Raw genomic sequence first — 22,783 nt, 5'->3', positions numbered from 1 at the left:
CGCGTCCCGCAACGTCGAAATTGCTGGGTCCTCCATGGCGGCCATCAGCTGGGGGGTTGAGAGATGCTCTCTCTCCAGCCCCTGCGGGGCTCTATGGTCACTGTGGGCAGCAGCCCTTAGCCCAGGGCTTCTGGCTGCTTCTGCGGCAGCTGGGGATCTATGCTGCAGGCACAGGGTCTGCAACCAGTTGTCAGCTCTGTGGATCTTGTGTTTAGTGCAACTGTGTCTGGGAGGGGCCCTTTAAGGGAGCGGCTGGCTGTTGAGTCCGCCCTGTGACCCTGTCTGCAGCTGTGCCTGGCATCCCTATTTCGATGTGTGCTACTTTGACGTGTAGACGTTCCCTCGCTGCGCCTATTTTGATGTTGAGCTGAGCAACGTCGAAGTTGAACATCGACGTTGCCGGCCCTGGAGGACGTGTAGACGTTATTCATCGAAATAGACTATTTCGATGTCGCAACATCGAAATAAGCTATTTCGATGTTGGCTGCACGTGTAGACGTAGCCATAGAGTTCATAGGGGCATGCATAAACTCTATCACAGCAAGGGTGTACCTACCCGACGCCCGCTTCCGCGCCATCAGTTTGCTGGTGCAAGTCATTACATACAGCCCCACGGTACCGGTCTTAACGTGCCTACAGCTGCTGGGCCACATGGGGGCAGCGACGTTTGTGGTACAGAATGCCAGGTTGCACATGTCCAGCCTGTAGCATTGGCTGGCGAGCGTTTACAAACCGGCATCCCACACTGTCCACAGGATGGTGTCGCCCACCACAGAGGTGCACAGATCCCTGGCGTGGTGGGAAAACCGCGAGAATCTGCTAGTGGTGGTGCCTTTTCACCAACCACAAATTTCTATTTTTCTTACTACCGACACTTCCCACATGGGATGGGGAGTGCACATCACCGACAAGGTAACGCAAGGGCTATGGTCCCCTGCGGAACAGACACTGCCCATATCCATACTGGAGCTCAGAGCAGTGTTCAACGCCTGCAAACATTTTCGAGATTACCTACATGGCAAAGTAGTCGGGATTCAATACTGGCAATACCTCCACTATGTTCTACATCAATCGACAAGGAGGAGTACGATCCCATGTCCTACGTGCGGACGCACTCCGATTGTGGAATTGTTGCATCGCCAACAACATAACGTTGAAAGCCTCGTACTTGCCGGGTGCTCACAACGTGAATGCAGATCAGCTGAGCAGGCACTTCGCACTCACGCATGAATGGCAGATCCGCTTCGATCTGCTACAGCGCATTTTTTCGTACATGGGGGTTTCCCCAGATCGATCTGTTTGCCACCCAGTACAACAAAAAAGTGTCCCCAGTACTGCTCCAGGGCAGGAGTGGGGCGGGGGTCCCTGGGAGACGCATTCATGTTTTCATGGAAGGGCTCCCTACTTTACGAGTTGCCCCCGCAGCGCTTATCCACAAGGTCTTGCAGAAAGCCAGAAGGGAGAGAGCTCGCATGATACTCAGTCCCACTTGGGATCAGCAGCAGTGGTTTCCCTTGCTTCTGCACATGTTGGACCACCCACTGCTCCCTCTGCCGGTGGCACCGGACTTACTCACGCGGGCTCAAGGGTCCATAGTGCACCCGCACCCTCAGGGTCTGCACCTATAAGCATGGCTAATCCATGGCTCAGCTCCTTAGAGAGCACATGTACGGAGGGAGCACAACAAGTCCTGGAATGTAGCTGAAGGACCTCCACCAGGAGGACTTACAAGCAGAAATGGACTCGATTCACAGCCTGGTGTTCCGCCAAGCAGTTAGCTCCCCTTGACGTTCCTATACCTGTAATACTAGAATACTTATTGGACCTCAAGAGGTGGGCTTTCTCTATCCTCGCTAAAGGTCCACCTCGCCGCTATATCAGCCTTTTGGCATACAGAGGAAGGGCCCACGGTATTCACCCATCCTGTCGTTACCAGGTTCTTGAAGGGGCTGGTAAACCTGTACCCCCCTCCCTCGGAAACCGCTTCCACCATCGTGGAATTTGGACTTGGTGCTCAGCACGCTATTGGGTTCACCTTTTGAACCATTAGCCACAGTTCCCATACGTCTCCTTATGATAAAAACAACCTTTCTCCTTGCAACTATGTCAGCCCGCAGGGTGAGTGAGCTCACGGCAGTGATGGCAACGCCGCACTGCACAGTATTCTCAAAGGAGGCGGTAACCTTAAGGCTGCACCCAGCCTTTGTTCCAAAAGTCTCTTCGGAGTCCAATCTTAATGAGCCAATAGTTTTACCCTCGTTTTACCCGAAGCCTCACAGCTCCGGCAAGGAGGCACGCCTGCATCTCCTAGATGTGAGGAGGGCGTTGGCCTTCTACACAGACAGAACTAAGTCCTTCCAGAAAATGGACAGGCTTCTAGTCTCTCTCTCTCTCCCAGGTCAAAAGGAGAAGGTCTCTCTTCACGGAGAATCTCAAAGCACATTGTGTCCTGTATAACAATGTGCTTTGAACTTCGAAAGACTCCTTTGCTGGCCCCTCCCAGGGCTCACTCCACCAGGGCGGTGTCGGCGTCAGCAGCCTTCTTCAAGGGCATCGTGTTAACAGACATCTGTAGAGCGGCGACCTGGTCATCCTATGACACCTTCGCCAAGCATTATGCCCTGCCTCGGGTATTCTAAGAGGATACCCGTCTGTCGACAGCAGTCCTCTTGGGGGCAAGCTGCACGTAAACCGATTACCCACCTCCTTACTTGGGTTACTGCTGGGTAGTCACCTATTGTGGAGCACCCACGGGGACCACTCGAAGAAGAAAGAGCAGTTACTCACCTGTAGTAACGATGGTTCTTCGAGATGTGTCCCCGTGGGTGCTCCACCACCCGCCCATCCTCCCCGCTTCGGATCTCTGTCTAGTGTTTTTCAGGAGCATCCGAGGCGATTGGTCAAGGAACTGGCGGGGACCGGATTGTGCACGTGGCTGGGGGCGCGCAGGGGGCGGCACACGCTGGCGCATGTGCGATCCAGGAGAAACTGCTGGAAGATTTCCGATCTGCGGCGCCGGGTGAGCCCGACACCTATTGTGGAGCACCCACGGGGACACATCTCGAAGAACCATCGTTACTACAGGTGAGTAACTTCTCTTTCCCTCCCCCTCCCATTAGGAGTAAGGGAAGTTGATGGGAGCACTGGCTCCTGTTGACCTGCCTTAGAGGAGATGACAAAGAAATCCAAATTAAGGTAGGTCAACTCTAGTTACACAATTCCAACTACTTTAATTATGTATCTTAATTTGACCTTCCCCTGTAGCGTAGGCTGCCCTGAGTGATGCTGAGCTGTAAACCTTAAAATAAGGGGTTGTCCGCCTCAGATGAAAGACAAACAAGGAGGGGGGTCCAGCTGGTCAGAGGGCCAGGCAACGTCCTACAACATAGGCTCTGCTATTCATGATTTGTGCTTTTTGTTCTTCCAATTGTTCATTTACTGCATGGAAGGAGTGTGTAGGTAGAGGCTTCTACCAAGACGGTGTCTTTGTGTTCAACCAGAAACTCTCCCATAAAACTGAATCCAGAAAGGGTGATGTGTGTTCAAGTTTGAGACAAAGCCCCCCTCCACCAGTGATAACACAAGAAAACTGCATGTTCCATTCCTTTGCTGGGGATAGACAAGAATACAAGTGAATTTTGCTCAGTGGTCACTTTGAGTTAATAAAACTGCTCTCCGCATTCTACAGCAACTGTACCTTTTTTGTATTTTGAGTATATGTATATTTTGAGTGCTTCCTCATGTAGCCTTACTTGAGAAACAATAATCAGCGTTTCATTGTTATACTAGTATATTTTTGTTCTTTTAAATCATTCTGAATTCTTTGTTTTGTGTTGCATTGGGTGAATTCCAATGGTCCAGAGTCTAGGTCTGATCCTGTAAATTCTTGAACATATGCTTAACTTTACTCACCTGAGTAATCCTACAGACTTCAACAGGGTGTCTTAAATGCTGAGATTTAAGCATGCACTTCAGTATTTGCAGGATCTGAGCCTCAATTATTTATGCAATGGGATAATTTATTTTCCTTTGCAAAGAAAAAGCCTTGTTTTTCCCTGTGGGGAAGAAAAAGAATGAGTGGGATGTCCTTAAGTTTCAGGTTAGGCTAGCTCAAGAGGCTAGGATATGTGAATTCCAATATTTTCTTTGGCAGATTTGGGGGAGGGTATTTTAATTCACATCTCCTGCCTCTAGGACAAGTAGTCTGGTGATTAAGGAACATGGTTATTGTTGCTATTTGGTTCAATTTGATTTTTAAGCATTTTATACAAAGTTGACTAGCTTCAATGGGAGAGATAGTGATCTTTATGGTCTGTCATGATCTGAATGATCTGTAGCTTGAGTGTTAGGCTGTGTCTACACATTTGAGGCATAAGAGACTGGCGAGAGAGGGGGGTTTAGCTGGCAGAGGCTATGTGCACATAGCCTCTGCAGTGCAAGCACCGCCTTCTGCCAGCACCGAACTCTGGCTATGGCAGTGAGCTTTGGGAGTATGCAAATAAGCCATCTGCAGTCTCAAGAGGCTCACTTTGCATAGCTCTGCTGGCAGCAGTGCTGAGAAGAGCTCCATGTAGACCCAGCCTTTGAGTGCTGGTCTGGAGGAGGAGGAAGAGCTGCATTTAAGCCTCTGTCCCAGAGCGGGGCTTCAAACCTACATCTTTAATACCGCAGGGAAGTATCTAATCACTGGGCTAAACCTAAAGGGTCTGAAAGACAACCTTTGCTGACCCTGAAATACTTTTCTCTAGCTGTCTGGTAAAATAGATGAATAATTTCTGGTAGACTAAAAATGTATTTTTCAGCTAACAAATGTTGGAAAAAATTCTCCTTAGCTGTAATTGTGAACATTAATGAGCACCTGTGTGGCTCTTTACACCTAAAATCTCTGTACAGCTGTTAAATCTCATGTTTTCTCTTTAACATTCTTATTTCTAATTGCTCAGGTTTACAAAACCCCCAGTGTTGTTGTTTTCTTTGGATGGCTTCAGGGCAGAGTATTTGCACACGTGGCGTGGACTTCTTCCTGTTATTAGCAAGTTACGTGAGTAGATTTTTTTTTTGTTTAAACAATAACAAGATGCTTAATTAGAAGAAACATCAGCTGTCTTTTCTTAAAAGGACAAGGAGAACTCCTTTAAAATATTTCACTGGCCTCTCCTAACTTTGTCACAAATAAGGAGCTTTGGAACAGAGCAGGACAAGAACCACTTGATGGCCAAATCAAGAGAAGAAAGTGGGGATGTTTATGCCACACTCTCAGAAAACCACCATCCAGCGTAGTCTATCAAGCTCTCATATGGAACCCACAAGGAAAACACAGAAGAGGAAGACCCTAGACAATGTGGAGAAGTGAAGGACAATAACTGGGGTGCTCCTGGAGCCAGCTAGAAGTTTAGTCCCAAGATAGAGTGAAGTGGAGGAGACTTGTAGATGACCTATGCTCCACTCAGAGTACAAGGGTGAAATAGTAGTAAGTCTCATATGTTTACAAATTATCATCTCTCACAGGGGCAGGCAAGATAGTCTGCAGGCCAGGTCTGACCCATAAAGCCTTTTAATCTGTCCTGCCCCTGCAGCACGGAGCAGCACTATTCAAGGCAGCTGGCTGCTTCCTGTGGCTCTCTATACTGTGGAGGCAGAGCTTTGCATGCTGTCCCTGTGCTCAGCAAAATCTCTCAGCTCTTATTGGCTGGAAGCTGGGCAATACGAGCTGAGAGATTTCTTCTGGAGGTGGGGACTGTGTGTGAAACCCCTCCCCACCCCGAAGTACAGAGAGTACCATGGAACAGCCAGCCACTTGGAGTGGTCTGGGGCTGCTAGCTTGCCTGAGAGTGCTGCCGGATGGGAGCTGCTTAGGTAAATGCCTTCTGGTCAGAGCCAGCTTCTGGCACCCCATTCCTTCCATACCCCAACTCTCTTCTAGATTCTTCATCACCTCCTATGCATATGCCCCCTGCAGGACCCTGTACCTCAGGCCCCTTCCCCAGGTTACAACCCTTTCCTTCACCCAAACTCCCTCTCAGACCCCACACCGTCTCCTGTACCAGTTTCCTACCCCAAGCTCCCTTCAGCACCCAAACCCATCTCAGACCCCACACATCCTCCATAGAGAAGTGCAGCCCTGGACCCTTATAAAATCTTGGAATGCCCCCCCCCATCAAAAGTTATTGCCCACTCCTGATTTGTAAGATGGTGATTGTATAGCAAATGGAACGTGAGGTGTGGGAGCTGGCCTAGTGCTCTTTGGGCTCTCAGTGAGAGAGTGAAAATGGTTGAAAAGACCTTTCTTACTGCAAAATTACTCCTGTTTAACTAGAGTTTACACTGTGAGTTTACATTGTTGTGGAAAAATAAAAAATGTAATGAGCCATGATGTTTGCTTCCATACTATTTCTAAAATGTAATTCAGTCTGCAAAATGATTTGTATTTAGGTAGGGAAGTAATAAAATTGTGGAGCGGTAGAAAACACTTGGATTTTGAAAATGAAAGTGGGGTGGAGAAAATAACTAATAAAATGTAACAGCTGATACACAGTAGGAAAATAATGAAATTTGAGAGAGGAGTTTAGCTTTGTTAAATGAACAAGTGGCAAAACCCAGTCATAATCTTAGTGCATTTTCCCACAGGTTTTGTGGTGTTTTACAGAACATAAACTTCTAGTTGTTGTTTATTTTAAAATAAACAATCTCCATGCTTTTCCCGTTGAGTAACTATAAGGATAATTTAACATCAGGCTTACAGCCAAACTCTTGACCATTTGTAACAATCCCCTGGTACCTCTTGCCTGAATAGCAACATCAAGCTTCTTGCTGTCCAATTACAGTCTGGAATGAATACATTGTTTATCTAAAAATTGCAATGAGAACATTCTCTTCTTGACTGGGATATTCCTCACAACTAGAGCTGACTGGAGGACAATTCCATTTCCCAGCAACTTTCAAGGTTTTGAAATTTTGTATTCATTTTTGTCCTGGAACCAACTCAAAAATTTTTCAAACACTGTAATTCAGTGGAATTATGTCAATATTTAATTTTTGATTAAAAGCTACACTGATGACTGAGACTTGCTTTTACATATTCTAGTCTAGTGGCATGGGTATTGGCCTGAGAGGTGGGTGATTCAGATTTGAGCCTACTCTGGCTGATCCAAAACAGCACTTCTCATCCCACGTCACTCAGAACTAGACAGAGCGGGCTTGAAGGTAGGTCTCCCACATCCAGGCCAATGGCCATACCACCAAGCTAGAGAGTGCAAGAGCTTTAATCTTTTCTGGTCACTTTGAACCAGAGACTTGTGGGTCTAAAAACCCTTGTCAATGAAAATTTAAAACTGATTCATTTAATTGCAACTGCTGTGACCAGCTGAAATCACATCCTCTTACATAAAATAGTGAGGGCCATTTTTCAGGGACTGACCCTTATTGGCACTAGCGTTTCATTTGCAGGTTACATTATTTATGGTATGTACACACTGGCATGTGGAATGGTTGGCAGTTTAATGCAGTGGGACACAAGTTGGATAGGATATAACACAAGGAAGCTTAGCCTCTCCTTTTATACCCTGTGAAGGGCATGACCATAGTATAGATGGGGTGCAAGCCCTGTGTTAGCCTGGAGCCAGCAGTAGCATTATCTTGCCAAAGTGTGATGAAGTTGGGGTGCACAGTCCTCACCTCTGTACTGAGCAGCAGAGCTGGGGCAGCATAAGAAAGAAAATACACAGAACCTGCCCCAGATACAAAAATGTGGATCTGTATATGCCAGGATCCACTCCACAAATTGTCAGGCAGGCTTCGTTTGTCGGACACGTTCATTTATACTGCTGGTTAAATGAATGATGAATTTTGAAGGTTTTTATTGTGACTCCCCCCCACATCAAATTTCATCAGACAAATTAGCTAAGCAAACCAATAAATATAGTTTCTTTCCATGAGCCATACTCTCCAGCTTGTCTTGATTGCTTCTTGTCTGAACAGGGTAGGTTAGTAGGCTACTCTATCTTCATGGACAAGGTCAGCTCCCAGACTACTGCACTAGGCAATACAGTATGGGAAGGAAGCGGTCAGCTGTAGGTGGGGAAAGAACAGGTTAAGGGCTACTTAAAAAAGCTAGATGTACACAAATCCATGGGTCCAGATTTAATACATCAAAGGGCACTGAGGGAATTGGCAAATGCCATTGCAGAGCCTTTGGCCATTATCTTTGAAAACTCATGGAATTTGGGAGAGGTCCTGGATGATTGGGGGGAAAAATATAGTGTCTGTCTTTAAAACAGGAAAGAATGACAATCCAGGGAACCTTATTCCCTGGAAAAATCATGGAGGGGATCCTCAAGGAATCCATTTTGAAGCACTTGGCACAGGGAAAAGTGATTGGGTCATCAACATGGATTTGCCAAGGGCAAGTCATTCCTGACCAATCTGTTTAGCTTCAATGATGAGGTAACTAGCTCTGTGGACGTGGGGAAGTCAATGGATGTGATATACCTTGACTTTAGCAAAGCTTTTGATACAGTCTCCCACAATATTCTTGCACATAAGTTTAGGAACTATAGATTGGATAAATGGACTGTCAGGTGGATATAAAGCTGGCTAGATAGTCAGTCCCAACAGGTAGTGATCAATGGCTCAATGTCTGATTGGCAGTAGGTTTCAAGTGGAGAGCCCCAAGTATTGGTTTTGGGGTTGGTATTGTTCAACATTTTATTAATGACCTGGATGTGGGGATAGATTGCACCCTCAGCAAATTAGCAGAGGATGCTAAGCTGGCGGGGGGGACAGGTAGATGCATTAGAGGGTAGGGATAGGGTCCAGAGAGACCTAGATAAATTGGAAGGTTGGGCCAAAAGTAATCTGATGAGGTTTAACAAGGCAAAGTGCAGAGTCCTGCACTTGGAATGGAAGAATCCCAAGAATTGTAACAGGCTGGGGACTGACTGGCTAAAATGCAGTGCAGCAGTAAAGGACCTAGGGATTACAGGGGATGAGAGGCTGGATATAAGTCAACAGTGTGCCCTTGTAGCCAAGAAGGCTAATGGCATATTGTGGGGCATTAAGAGGAACATTTCTAGCAGAGCTAGATAAGTTATTATTCCCCTGTATTCAGCACTGGTGAGGTCACATCTGGAGTATTGTGGCCATTTCTGCACCCTCCCCCCAGTATATCAGGGATGTAAATGCATTGGAATGGGTCCAGTGGAAGGCAACAAAATGATTAGGGGGCTGGAGTACATGACCTATGAGGTGAGGCTGAGGGATTTGGGCTTATTTAGTTTGCAGTAGAGAAGAATGAGGGGTGATTTGATAGCAGCCTTCAACTTCCTGAAGGCAGAGCTCTAAAGAGGATGGAGAGAGGCTGTTCTCATTAGCAACAGATGGCAGAACAAGGAGCAACCGTCTCAAGTTACAGAGGGGGAAATGTAGGTTGGATATTAGGAAAAACTATTTAACGAGGAGGGTGGTGAAGCACTGGAATGCATTACCTATGGAGGTGGTGGAATCTTCATCCTTTAGAGGTTTTTAAGTCCCAGCTTGATGAAGTCCTGGCTGGGATGATTTAGTTAGGGTTGATCCTGCTTTAGGCAGGGGGCTGGGCTCAATGACCTCCTAAATTCCCTCCCAGCCCTAGGATTCTATGAAACTACAATACATTATAACAACTTTTCTTTCAGCAAGGTTAGATATGAGTTGAGCACATAGCACAAAATGGATATTCTAATCCAAAATGGAGGTGACAAATTGGAGTTTGCAGTTTGACCCGGATATGTCCCACTCTGTCACATGTACATTTTGGTTGGGAAGAGAGATTAGATTTCTTTTGCTTCTTTAATAAAATATTTTTAAACACTTCCTCTTTTTGTCTTTCACTTTATCTGGCTTTGAAATATGGCAGGTTAGTCAAGAAGAATAAAAGACAGAGTAAAGTCCCAGCCAAAATCCCCTAGGATTTTGGTTTTAGAAATCCCCACAAAGTTTCTTTCTTCAGGTTTTAGAAAACTAGCAGCTGGGGTGCTAGGCAAGACAGGAAGTTTGGAAATTCTTCAAGGTGTCATTAAGTCACCGAGCACCAGAAAGATTTGGACAGGAGGATGTATTTTTCTACTATATACCTGAGAGAGTTTGTGCATGTGTGAATCTGTTCAAGAACTCCTCCCGAGCGGTCAGAGCTAGGACCACCAAATTTGGTGTGCGGCTTCCTCTTATAACCTAAAGCAAGGTGAGGGATTGGTTGTGCCAGGATAATGGGATGTGACAGGAATGGGATTGTTTCTCATCCAGTGGAAAGGGAGGGGTCTGATAGCAGGGACAATTATACTTCAGAAGCTGTGTCTACACATGCACGCTACTTCGAAGTAGCGGCACTAACTTCGAAATAGCGCCCGTCGCGGCTACACGCGTCGGGCGCTATTTCGAAGTTAACTTCGACGTTAGGCAGCGAGACGTCGAAGTCGCTAACCTCATGAGGGGATCGGAATAGCGCCCTACTTCAACGTTCAACATCGAAGTAGGGACCGTGTAGACGATCTGCGTCCCGCAATGTCGAAATTGCTGGGTCCTCCATGGCGGCCATCAGCTGGGGGGTTGAGAGATGCTCTCTCTCCAGCCCCTGCGGGGCTCTATGGTCACCGTGGGCAGCAGCCCTTAGCCCAGGGCTTCTGGCTGCTGCTGCGGCAGCTGGGGATCCATGCTGCAGGCGCAGGGTCTGCAACCAGTTGTCGGCTCTGTGTATCTTGTGTTGTTTAGTGCAACTGTGTCTGGGAGGGGCCCTTTAAGGGAGCGGCTTGCTGTTGAGTCCGCCCTGTGACCTTGTCTGCAGCTGTGCCTGGCACCCTTATTTCGATGTGTGCTACTTTGGCGTGTAGACGTACCCTCGCAGCGCCTATTTCGATGTGGTGCCGTGCAACGTTGAAGTTGAACGTCGACGTTGCCAGCCCTGGAGGACGTGTAGACGTTATTCATCAAAATAGCCTATTTCTATGTTGGCTTCACGTGTAGACGTAGCCAGAATGACCAAAAGAAGCAGCAAGCAACCGTACCCCAGATAGCTGCTCTGTGGTTCTCGGTGGCTGTCAGCTGTGCACTATTTGGAGCCTTGAGGGGTGGTTGGGCATAAGCTTGCCCCTTCTAAGGTTTGTCCCCCAGTCTAGCGGGAGGACCCAGGGACCAATGCATGCCATGGGACAAGTGACAAAAAGACAGGGTCGGGGTGTAGGTCGCAGGTTCAAAATGAGGGAACCAGAGGGGGATGCCAAGCAGAGAACCTCAGAGAGCACCCAGTATTCCCTGAAGCTCTCTGGGGAAGCCAGTGGACACCACCCAGAGGAACTCTGCTCAGGTGAGGGAGGAGCAGGAGTAGGCCTCACAGTTTCAGAGCACCCCTTGTCCATCCTCCTTCTCCAGCTATTATACATGGCAACCTTAGCCAAGACCAGGAAGAGGTTAACGTGGAACTTCCATGACTTTGTGGTGCCACAGATGGGGTGTATCTAAACAGAAAAGTGAGGGGAAAAATGCAGCCATCCTTTCAAGAGGAAGTTCTGGAGGAGCTGAAAAAGGGGCTGCAACCTGGTGCACTTAGGGTTGGTGTGTGCCAGGTTCTTCCTCATGCTGCAGAAGGGGGAGGCGTTGGGGATGGGAGTGGACCATGCCAGGTAAAAGCCTGTGCTCACAGCTTCGTGAAGGAGCTGCCAGATGCTATCCTTGGCAGGCCAAGGTAGAACAGAGGCTGGCCCACCAGGGTTCCTCACACTCCTAAAGTGCCAGATAGTCACACCATTTGGTATCGGGGTAGGATATGAAGGTGAAGAAGTGAAGCATGAGTGTGTATAGGTGGTCTCCGGGCACAGTCTGGAAACAGATTGCAAGGGGTGGGAACTCACGTCTCATGGAACAGGGGCCTGATAACAAGGACAAGGGTTTGCAGTGTGTGTGAGGGGCACACCCTCCAGCTGAGCAGTACAGTTTCCACCACCCTGCCTGGCCCACGGCAGCAGCTGCTGGCAAGCCAGTGTGGCCCCCACCACCTCTGGCCAGCCTTTGGGAGCAGCCCTTGCTGCCATGGGCCAGCCCCAGGGAGAATATAGACTCACAGAACTGGCAGGAGCCTTGAGAGGTCATCAGGTACAGTCCTGTGCACTCATAGCAGGACATAAACCTCTGCCAGCAATAATATAGACTGTGTTATCTAACCTACCCCTAGGTACTTGAAAGCTGTTATAATTTGAGGACCCACCAAGGATTGGGTATATAATGCCTGGTTTACAAGGCCAGTGCTCTAACCCCTGAGCTATTGACTTAAACCCTTGTACTTTGAGTGAAACATACGTAATCTGCAAGTCTCCTTCACTTCACTCTGTCTTGAGACAAAACTTCTTGCTGACCCAAGGAGTACCCCAGTTGTTGTCCTTTAATCTCCATAGATCTTCTGCGCGTTGTCTGTCCAAGGTCTTCCTCTTTTGCATTTTCCATGGCAGATGCTGGGTGGTGTTTTTCTGAGAGTGTGGCTTAGCCGTCCTCACTTTCTTCTCTTGATTTGAGCATTAAGTGGTTCTTGTCCTTCTCTGTCCCAAAGCTCCTCATATGTGACAAAGTCTTGCCATTTGATGTGTAGGATGTACCTCAGGCATCAGTTTATGAATGTCTATAGCTTGTGATTTGAAGACTTTTAGTATGCCAGGTCTTGGATCCATATAAGAGCACACAGCACGTTTGTGTTGAAGAGCTGCAATTTCATCTTTACAGCTATTATTTGTGAGCTCCATATGGGATGAAGAGTCTTGAAGGCAGCTGCTGCTTTCCTTATCCTGGCTTCGATATCCTTATCTGTTCCTCCATATCTGCCCATAATACTCCCCAAGTAGGTGAACTGCTCCACCTCTTCCAGGTCATCCCCTCCTATGTGATGGTGGTGGTGGAATAGTTGATCCTCATTGTCTTGGTCTTTCTTTTGTTAATGCCAGTTCCAGTCATCAAAGCAGTTTTGTCTAGTATTGCAAACTTTTCTTCTATGCTTTTGTGTTTGGTGAGAAATTTAGAGAATTTAGAGACAAAAGCCGGTTTCCAAGTGGAGCCGTACAATAGGTATGCACTTTTGACACACCTTATTCTGGAAGATGCTACCGTGGAACAAATTTGGGAAGACTTCAACACACCCTGGAAAGAGACCTGTGACAAAACATTGTGAAAGAGAATAAGGCATGACAAAGAATGGATCACAGCAGAAACTCTGAGATAAGTAAAGGAATGAAAGGTCAGTAAAATCAGCAACAGCAAAACAGGAGCAGCCAAAGTGGAAGCTCAGAGACTAAATTCAGAAGCTAACAGACATTAGAAAGGCTGTAAAACAGGACAGGATGAACTTTGTGGAAAATCTTGCACAACAAGTGGAACAAGTTGCAGGATAGAGAAACTTTAAAGAGCTGTATGACATCCCATGGAATGTTTCTGGGGTCATGATGTACAGTGGATCAGCCATTACAGGATAAGAAGGGCCATGTGCTAACGAACCAAAGTAAGCAGCTCATTAGATGTAAGGAGCCCTTTGAAGAACTACTGAATTGCCCTGCCCGCATAGAGCCGCGGGGGTTACCAGCTGCAAATACGCTTCTTCAAATTAATAATAGACCTACAGAAGAAGAAATTCAAAAAGTGGAAAAGCACCTGGTCCAGACAACCTCCCCATGGAAACAATCAAGGCAGTTAGTGAGTCATCAATCAACATGATGTATAATCTCTTTGGAAAAATTTTGGACGCTTAGGAGAGCCCAAAAGAATGGAAACATAGCTACCTTATCAAGCTTCCAAAGAGAGGCAGCCTGAAGAAATGCAAGAACTGAGGGGGGCATCACGTTACTATCTGTTGCAGAAAAAATGTTCAATAGTTTTCTGCTGGAGAGAATGAAGACAGAAAGTGATAGGCAGCTCGGGGAAGAACATGCCAGCTTCCGAAGAGAGAGGTCTCGTAGCGACCAAACAGCAACTCTCAGAGTGATCACAGAACAGTTGGCTGAGTGAAACTCACCCTGTACATAACCTTCATAGCCTACAAAAAAGCCTGTGACAGCACTGATAGAGACACTTTGTGGAAACTGCAACACTATGACCTGCCATCCAAATTTATTAACCTGATCACTGAGATATTCTCTGCCCCTAAATCCTATGTACCCCACTACTTCCCAACTCTCTGCCCTGACTCCTACAGCTGCTTATCTCCAAAACCCTGCCCTGATTTCTGCACCTCCCACACCTCCAGCCCCCTTCCCTGAAGGAAATGAGAAACACGTGGGTAAATTTTCTAGTTGCACTCTAAAACTGGAATTTTATTAATTTTAGGAGAGGGTTTGGTCGATTCTTATTTTATCTAATATTTTCCCCCAGTTGTGGCCAGTCCAAAGCCCATTGAAGGCAACATGAAACTTTTTTTCAAATGGAGTCAATGTGTCTTAGACCAGGTTCAGCTAATGTAGCAAATTGGCATTTTAGACATGAAGATTTCTTGAAATCTGCTAACATCTATGATATATCAAATGTGCATGAAAGAATGATTCAAGTGCATACCTAGATTACAGAACAAATCAATTTGATGAATCATTAACTTTAGGCTTATCAATGTTGTTTACACAAAACTTTGCGTGTGTGTGTGTTTTTAAATACTTTATTGAGGGTTATTGTCCTAATTTGAAAAGAAATGAACAGTTGGTTCGGTGCCTGAGTATAGATTTGGGTGGCTTTGCTGCGGAGGAATCTTTTTGTTTAGGCCAAAAATGTGATACTGGATTTATTTTTTCATTATAATATTGGTGATTTTTTTTTAGAGAGAGCTGGAATTATGTGATAAGAACATTCAAGTTAGAGTATCAGAGAGGTGGCCGTGTTAGTCTGTAGCTTCGAGAACAAGAAGTCTTTTGGCACCTTATAGACTAACAGATACTTTGGAACATAAGCTGTCGTGGCCAAAGACCCGCTTCATCAGATGCATGGGGGTGGGGGTGGTTTCAGAGGGGTTTTTAAAGAGTGAGGTCCCGGTAAGAGGGAGGGCCATGGTTTATGGAGTCAAAATTGAAAATAAGTTGCAGCTCAGAGATGTTTCTCTCCATTTGATTTTTAAATTTTTTTTGTTTCAGGACTGTCACCCTTAAATCTGCCACTGAGTGTCCAGGGAGATGGAAATGTTCTCCCACAGGCTTCTGTCCATTACCGTTCCTGATGTCTGATTTATGTCCATTTATTCTTTTACGGAGAGACTGTCCAGTCTGGCCAATGTAAATTGCAGTGGGGCATTGCTGGCACATGATGGCATATATTATATTAGTAGATGTGCAGGTAAAGGAGCCCCTGATGGTATAGTTGGTGTTAGGTCCTGATTTATGGTGTAGACACATCTACACCAGTGACATCATCACAGAACCTAACACCAACTATACCATCGGGGCTCCTTTACCTGCACATCTTCTAATATAATATATGCCATCATGGATTAAACAGAGATTGGGAGTGGCTCGCAGTTTACAAAGGTAGTTTCTCTGCTCTGGGTTCAAATATCTCCCCATTAACTCTGACAAAGGCTCACATCCCCCTGTCTGATCTGACTTGTTTTTATCTCTTTTGATAAGTGCTATTGACAGTGGGCCATTTCCACCTTGCTGAATAGACCTTGTCAGCTGTGGCCCTCCCTCTTACTGGCACCCCACTTTTTAAATACCCGTCAGAAACCACCCCCCTCCACTCATGCATGTGATGAAGCGGGTCTTTGCCCACGAAAGCTTATGCTCCAAAATATCTTAGTCTATAAGGTGCCACAAGACTTCTTGTTATTCAAGTTAGAGGTTATGGCTAGAGAAGATGATAAGCATTTCTTTTTATGGAATGTATATATAAACTGAAAGCAAAGTAAATAGCAGTTTTTCAGATGACTGTTCAGGGAATTGGGGCAAGAAAGCATTTATAGCCTTCAGTGAAAAGCCACTTTGCTTCTGGGAACTCCCAGACTAAAATCATTATCAGCACTCTCATGAGCTGCCAGATCTGTGTTATAACTGGAAAAGCACAGCTTCTCGGATAATTCATACATATGCACCAGGTATTGTATCAAAAGCCTTATTTTGTGACTGCTGACTTCAGTCTCAAAGAATTAGCCCCATAAGAAATATATAGAAGTTTTACATCCCGTGATTTTTTTTCAGTTTTGTAACTTTGTGTTTTCTTCCACCAGAGGAATGTGGAACATACACGCCCAACATGAGACCAGTGTATCCAACAAAAACCTTTCCAAATCATTACACCATTGTCACAGTAAGAACTTCTGTGTTTTTCTCTCTAGAAGAGACATTGTTCAGAATTTAATTTCAGGAGAAACAGGATTTGTGGATTGTGAAACCTAACAAAAAACAATGGTTAAGATTTCCAACAGGATTGTGACATCTACATTTTTCACTTTTCTTCTTTTCATACTTAAGATCTGGCTTAATGTATGATAATCTTTATGTAAAAACTACTAATGCTTGGTCAAATCAACTTGAGCCAGCTAATTAATAAACTCTCTAATACCAGGTGCAAATATCTCTGTGGCATTATAAATTGGCACGCTTCCTCATTTTGTGCACTGGAATGTGACTCATCTGCTGAGTCACAATTTTTGCGGGTGGAGTAGAGGCAAGCTAGGTTCTTTTCTTATTCATTTTATTTAGGAAGATGTGTGGCTTATAGCTCTCCTTTAGAACAGCAATGTGGCATTAAGTAGACATAGGTGAGATCTAAACTGAAATCAGAAATCTGAAAGTGTCCTGAATTTTGAAGGTGGGAGGAGACATGAAACTAGCAGAGATGTACCTGTGGTTCAGAGGCAGTCTGAGGACAGAAGTGTCACAAACAACTGGTTTCTTAAGATTTTGTCATAAGTATAACCATTTAAAAAAAATTCCAAAAACTGAATTGTATCTTACTGCCTTCTGTGATATGCCAGCAGACTTCTTTGGACTGTGTGGTGCAGAGTTCAGAAACTCAAATTAAGACTGATAGAATCACAATCTCTTTGCCTTCTGCTCCTGACTTGTCAATGCTGTTGTCTCTGCATGGTGTGGCACTGGGTGCTGTTATGTTCTGGATCTTTACAAATTTTTTAAAAAATTATTTATCCCTTCCTGTGGCTTCTAGCTGCCCTCAGGCCCCAGTGGCCTAGTCTGTATCCCCTCAGTCAGGCCCAGCAGCCTAGTCAGTAGTGGCAAGCCAGTGCTCCCTTTTCCTTGGGGGTCACAGAAGTGGAGGCAGGGGACCTTGGGCCCTGCCTCTCCACCAGGCTCCAGCCCAGGGCCCTGTTTGTGGTAGGCATGTCTTCCCAGCTCAGTGGGGATTCCCACCGCAACACACTGAGCTCCCAGGACACCTCCCGGCTTCCTGCCCTGGGATACTTCCCACCCCATTCCAGATGAGATGCACGGTCTTAAATCCAAACCCTTTCTGCCTCAGTTCTCCCACTCTTAATGAAAACTAGGGGACAAACTCTCCAGATAGTGTACAAATAAAGCTTCCTATTCATTCCCTTTTCTGAGGCATGTATTTTTTCAATCATAAACATGGTTCAACATCGGTCAAAATAGCTAAACCACGCAGAGAGGAGGTATCTCCAGCCTGGCCTTTCAGGTAACTGCAGAGATAAGCTCCCTTCCAGCTCCTTGCCCTATCTCAAGGTCTCCTCCAGAGATACCCTACCTCTAGCAGCTCCCCACTTCCCACCGATAAGCTACCTGTTGGTATAAACTTCAAAGACTAACAGATTTATTTGGGCATAAGTTTTGGTGTACAAAGACACATTTTATGAGATGCAAATAACTTTGTTAGCCTTTAAGGTGCCACAGGGACTTGTTTTTGCAGATACAGATGATCATGGCTATCCCTCTGATACTTGCTGGTATGTTCTCTCACAGAGGCATCTAGTCAATCACAGGTAGGGCTCCACTCAGCTGCTTCATGAGAAATCAGTTGTGCAATCCTTAAAATGCCAAAAAGTCTGAGGTTATGCCATCCAGTTAGGTTCTGTGTGTCATGGATAGCAAATGCCTCTCAAAGAGTATAACAGGAGACTTTGTAGCAAGCAGGCTGTAAATTGAGCCTGAAATAGCCAAGCCAAATTCAGACTTTGTGTAAATTGATAAAAAAACGCTGTGTTACCTTTGTGAAGTATCACACCGTATTTGATCTTTGTAGCCGTGAATTGTGACGTGGTTAGATCGTTCTATGGCTTGTAGCGTTTATAGTGACTTTTACATAAGAATTTATGTAAAATGGATTTTCTTTTGTATAAAATGGTACAATCTTAATTGTAGGGGCTCTATCCGGAATCCCATGGTATAATTGATAACAAGATCTATGACCCCCATAGAAATGCTTCCTTCACACTTAAAAATGCAGAGAAATTTAATCCTCGGTGGTACCAAGGACAACCTGTAAGTATTAATAAGTAATATATTGCTATGAGACATGAGATAGTGATTATGCTGTTTTAATTTTATTTCTCAGGAAAACGATGATACTGAGAAACAATGTTGCAGAAAGTTATTTCCAAGGCAGCCAAGAAATGTCACTTGGCATAAATAATGATTAAATTGTTGCAACTAAAAATGGATTTTGAAATAGTTTAAATGTTATCTGCCATAAGGAAAATATAGCTGGCAGGATTTTCATTAATTACTTTGTGTATATGATTTTTATGGTAATTTCCCCTGCTTAGAACATTTTCATTGTTCACTGTCAGCCTCCCTGTGACCCCAAAAAAGTGTAATTTTATAGAATGAGTTCCAGACCAAGGTCTCTGTAGATGCTTGGTACAGTCCCAACTCTTTGGACGCTTAGTCCTTGAAAAGTCATCTAGCTCCCGCTATGCTTCAGCCAGTGGCAGGGGCCAGGAGGAAGGGGGGCCCAGCTCTCCACCCCAGAAGGGGCCAGGTTTAGTGCAGTCAGCTCTGCCCTGCCCCCACTCCCTCAGAGCCCCATGAGAGTGGTGGCACAGGGCCTGGAGCTCTGACTGAAGTTCTTGATACTTTGAAATGCTGGGCCCAAGGGCAACTGCCCCATTGTGCCCCCTCCCCGTTGGTGGTTCTGACACCAGCTGCAGTGACCCAGAGATTCCTACTCTTACTTCCCCTTGCTTTTCTGCCTGGAATATAATGCATTAGAAAGAAATAAAACTATATATTTGTGTGTTCTTGACTTTCCATTTTTTACATTTCTCAGCTTTTATATCTGTCTGACTCTTCTCTGTCTATCCACCAACTCGCACTATTGTTTCCTCTTCTCCAGCCTACGTTACTGACCTTCCATCTTCTCTTTACCAGGTCTCCCATTTATCTCTCCCTCCCAAAAATAGTTTCAGCTTCCTCTTTTCCCTTAACTTGCTATATTATTGCTGCTAATCATTCGAAAATCATGATCTTGGCTTGAAAGTCATGAGTGTGTGTGTGTGTGTGTGTGTTTAATGTGGTTTTAGTTTGTGTTATTTTCCTTCTGAGGGTTTGAACCTTTAGATTATGCCCAGTTCACCTTTTCAAACTTTTTTCCACAACTATGAATGCTAGAATTGTTTTTTTAAAATGACAAGTGGAAATTCTCATAAAATAACAGGATTCCAGGAACTGGGACTTTATGACAAATATTAAATAAAGATGCCTGTTCTCATTCCACAGATTTGGCTAACAGCTATGTATCAAGGTCTAAAAGCTGGTACGTTCTTCTGGCCTGGAGCAGATGTAAGAATTAATGGAACTTTTCCAGACTTATATAAGATATACAATAGGTATGTAATGTAATATGTGTGTGCGTGTGTGTGTGGTTCCCTTTGGGAGAGCAATAAATTGCGGCAGAGGTAATCGATTATTTTTGTCAAGCTCCAAATGTCTTGATCAAGGTTTGTTCATTATCCAGATTCCAGAGCAAATGACAGCAAAATAATGATGCTAATGATAAATACAGTAAACCCTTGTTTTACGTTGCTTCATGTTACGCAAAACTCTCATTAACGTGAGTTTTGCACAGTGTGAAGCTGCTGGGCTATTAGCTTGCCTAGCTTCCTGCAGCTGCGGGCAGCCAAGCAGGTGAAGAGCCCCTTCCCCTACCTTCCCAGAACGGCGCTAGGCACTGCTCTGGGAAGGTAGCGGGGAGGCTTTTAGCTCGCTTAACTACCTGCCCTTGCGGGCAGCCAGGCAGACTAAAACCCACCTTTTCCTCTCCCAGATCCCCAGGGAAGCGATGGCTGTAGGCCCCCTCTGCCCTTGACCCAGGTCCCCAACCCATCCCCCTAGCCCTCTCCAACTTAGACGAAATTCAAGGTACGTGAGGGTTCCGTGGAATGCAGCCCTCACATACCTTGAGGGATTATTGTGCAAAGATTTGTCCAAAAAAAAAAATTCAGAACAGTATGGCAGTCTGGATTAGGCTCATGTTCTGCCTGTTAACCGCCTGTGCATTAGAATGTGCGTGTGACAGATGAAATTGTGTGTAGACTTTGTTCTGCTTCCTTTCCTGGTTTTGGGTCAGATTTTGCAAAATGATGGATGTTTACATTCTGTTTTGTCATTGTCCTGTTTTTAATATAGCCCTGCACATTGTGAAAGAACACAATTCTACTAGCCAGGACATGCATTTTCCATTATGCATATTGTTTCTTGATGAGAAACCTTTTATTCTATAACACACTACAGAAAAGTATGTTTATGATAGAGGCAAGTAAAATATTTCCCACCCGTTGATTCTTTTCTTTACCTTGGTGCAAATATTTCACAAATACCTAGATTCTCAGGTTGATCGCTCAGTCTGAGCACTTCTCTTAAATGAAGTGGAAAAATCTGTATATAATATTGTCTGTCAGTGGTGTCCTATAAGAATTCAAAGATCTCCACACCTGTGAATGTTGTCCTTCCATATTTGCCACAACCCCTCACCCCCAATAAATGCCTTCCTCCTCCCCCAGAGCCAGGCACTCCCATCCGCTCTCTAAATAAATCCCTTCCCCTCCACCAGAGCTAGGCACCACTAGCTCCCCCATTCTAAAGCAATGCTGGCAACTCGCCAGAGTGGCTGGGGGCACCTGGCCTACTGCCACTGCCACCACACACTTCTCCCACCACGCAGTGGGGCATGTGCACAGAGCAAGCTGATGGCACCTCCCCGCGTACAGCTCTAGGAGTAGCCAAATTTAAATGCTTCATGAGCCACCCACATCTTCAGAGCGGCAGTCGCCACGCTGCAGTGTCCTGTTTGCTACATGTGGTGAATGTATTGGACACTGCAGGTCTAAGTACTTGAAAAACTGTGTGCAGTGAGATACAGGTTGAACATCTGTAATCCAGAGCTCTCTTGTCTGGCAAAAGCTGTAATCCAGCATTTTAGTTAGCTGGACAACCACTTTCATAAGTGTGGGCAAATTTCCCTTTGTCCCAGAAAGTTTGTTTACAGCTACCAGTCTTGACTCTCTGTGTTCTCTGCTGTTGTTTAGCTGTAATTTACCCCTAAATGTCTTCCAAGAGCCCAGTAAGCAGTGGAAGCATTGGGAATGTGCTAGATAATATTGACCTTCTGTGGTCTGGCAAATTCTCTTGTTCAGCGCTGGTCAGGTCCTGAGGGTGCAGGATGAGAAAGGCTCAACTTGTAGTTGTGAGAAACTGTCAGATAGCCCTTATTGTAAATTTTCAAGTTATTTCACAGTAAGGCAGTAGCTTTCATGGTCAACTGTTATTTCTACCTATGAATAAACATATTTCTGCAGTGGAGAAATATGTACATTTGACATTTGTACAATAAACCAGGCTAGGTTTAAAAATACAGTATATGGGACAAATCCTTCTCACTTTACGTGAGCACACTTTTTGAAATTAGGAGGACTGCTTGAGTGAGGAAGGCAAGCAAGATTTAGGATCTTATCCAAAGCCCATGGAGGTGAGAAACTCTTTGACTTCAGTGAGCTTTATGCCCTTGGCCTTGTGTTTGTAAATTTTGCCATCATAGTAATACTCCAAAGAATTGATCTAGTTATGTTTCATGGATGTTCAACTTTATTATTGTCAGGTAATTTCAGTGATCTTTGTTGAAATGAGAACAGGTTTCATAGTTACCTACTCAAAATTTTTAGTTTTTTGAAATAGAGTTGCTATTGTTTTTTTCCAATACAGTTCAATCCCATTTGAAGAAAGAGTGATATCTATTCTTCGTTGGCTGCGGTTACCTGAAGATGAAAGGTAGGTATTTAATTTCATATGTAAATATCCTGTTTACAGTGTTATAATGTATTTTAATCATTATTTAATTATTCTAATATACATATTTAATACAATACCCTGTGTGCATTATTTCAATCATTTCCAAAGGACATATGAGTGGCTATACTGGCTCAAACCAATGGTCCATCTATCTCAGACTGCATCTACACATGCCCCTCCTGGAGGAAGAGGCATGGTAATGAGCAGCCTGGAAGATGCTAGTGAGGCATGGATGTAAATTTTCCACGCCTCATTCGCATATGGCCACGTGATTCAGGGTCCAGAAGAAGCTTTTCTGGACTCCAAAATAGACATGTAGATGCGTGGCCCCTGGGGATCTCCCAGAAGGAAGCTGTCCTTCCGGAAGTCCCCTCTTCCTCAGGCTTTCCTTCTGGAAGATCCCTGGGGGCCGTGCGTCTGCATATCTATTTTGGAGTCTGGAAGAGCTTCCTCCGCACTCTGAATCATGCGGCCATATGTTAATGAGGTGTGGGAAATTTACATCCACACCTCGTTAGCATCTTTCAAGCTGCTCATTG

At 45.1% G+C, this 22,783-nt stretch overlaps 1 protein-coding gene across 1 annotated transcript in view; it reads left to right on the top strand.

Moving 5' to 3' along the window:
• Positions 1-22,783, top strand: part of ENPP1 (ectonucleotide pyrophosphatase/phosphodiesterase 1) — a 104,535-nt gene that overhangs the window by 37,874 nt on the left and 43,878 nt on the right. Inside the window, exons 6-10 of the mRNA XM_074990556.1 lie at positions 4,944-5,041; positions 16,211-16,290; positions 18,321-18,440; positions 19,677-19,786; positions 22,158-22,223. Of these exons, the coding sequence (XP_074846657.1) occupies positions 4,944-5,041; positions 16,211-16,290; positions 18,321-18,440; positions 19,677-19,786; positions 22,158-22,223 (474 nt within the window). The remainder of the gene's footprint in view (positions 1-4,943; positions 5,042-16,210; positions 16,291-18,320; positions 18,441-19,676; positions 19,787-22,157; positions 22,224-22,783) is intronic.

Source organism: Carettochelys insculpta, chromosome 3 (assembly GCF_033958435.1).
Source record: "Carettochelys insculpta isolate YL-2023 chromosome 3, ASM3395843v1, whole genome shotgun sequence".
In the NCBI taxonomy this organism is placed as follows: Eukaryota; Metazoa; Chordata; order Testudines; family Carettochelyidae; genus Carettochelys; species Carettochelys insculpta.
The sequence above is the reverse complement of the archived record's forward strand: the minus strand, read 5'-3'. Positions and strand labels throughout refer to the sequence as shown.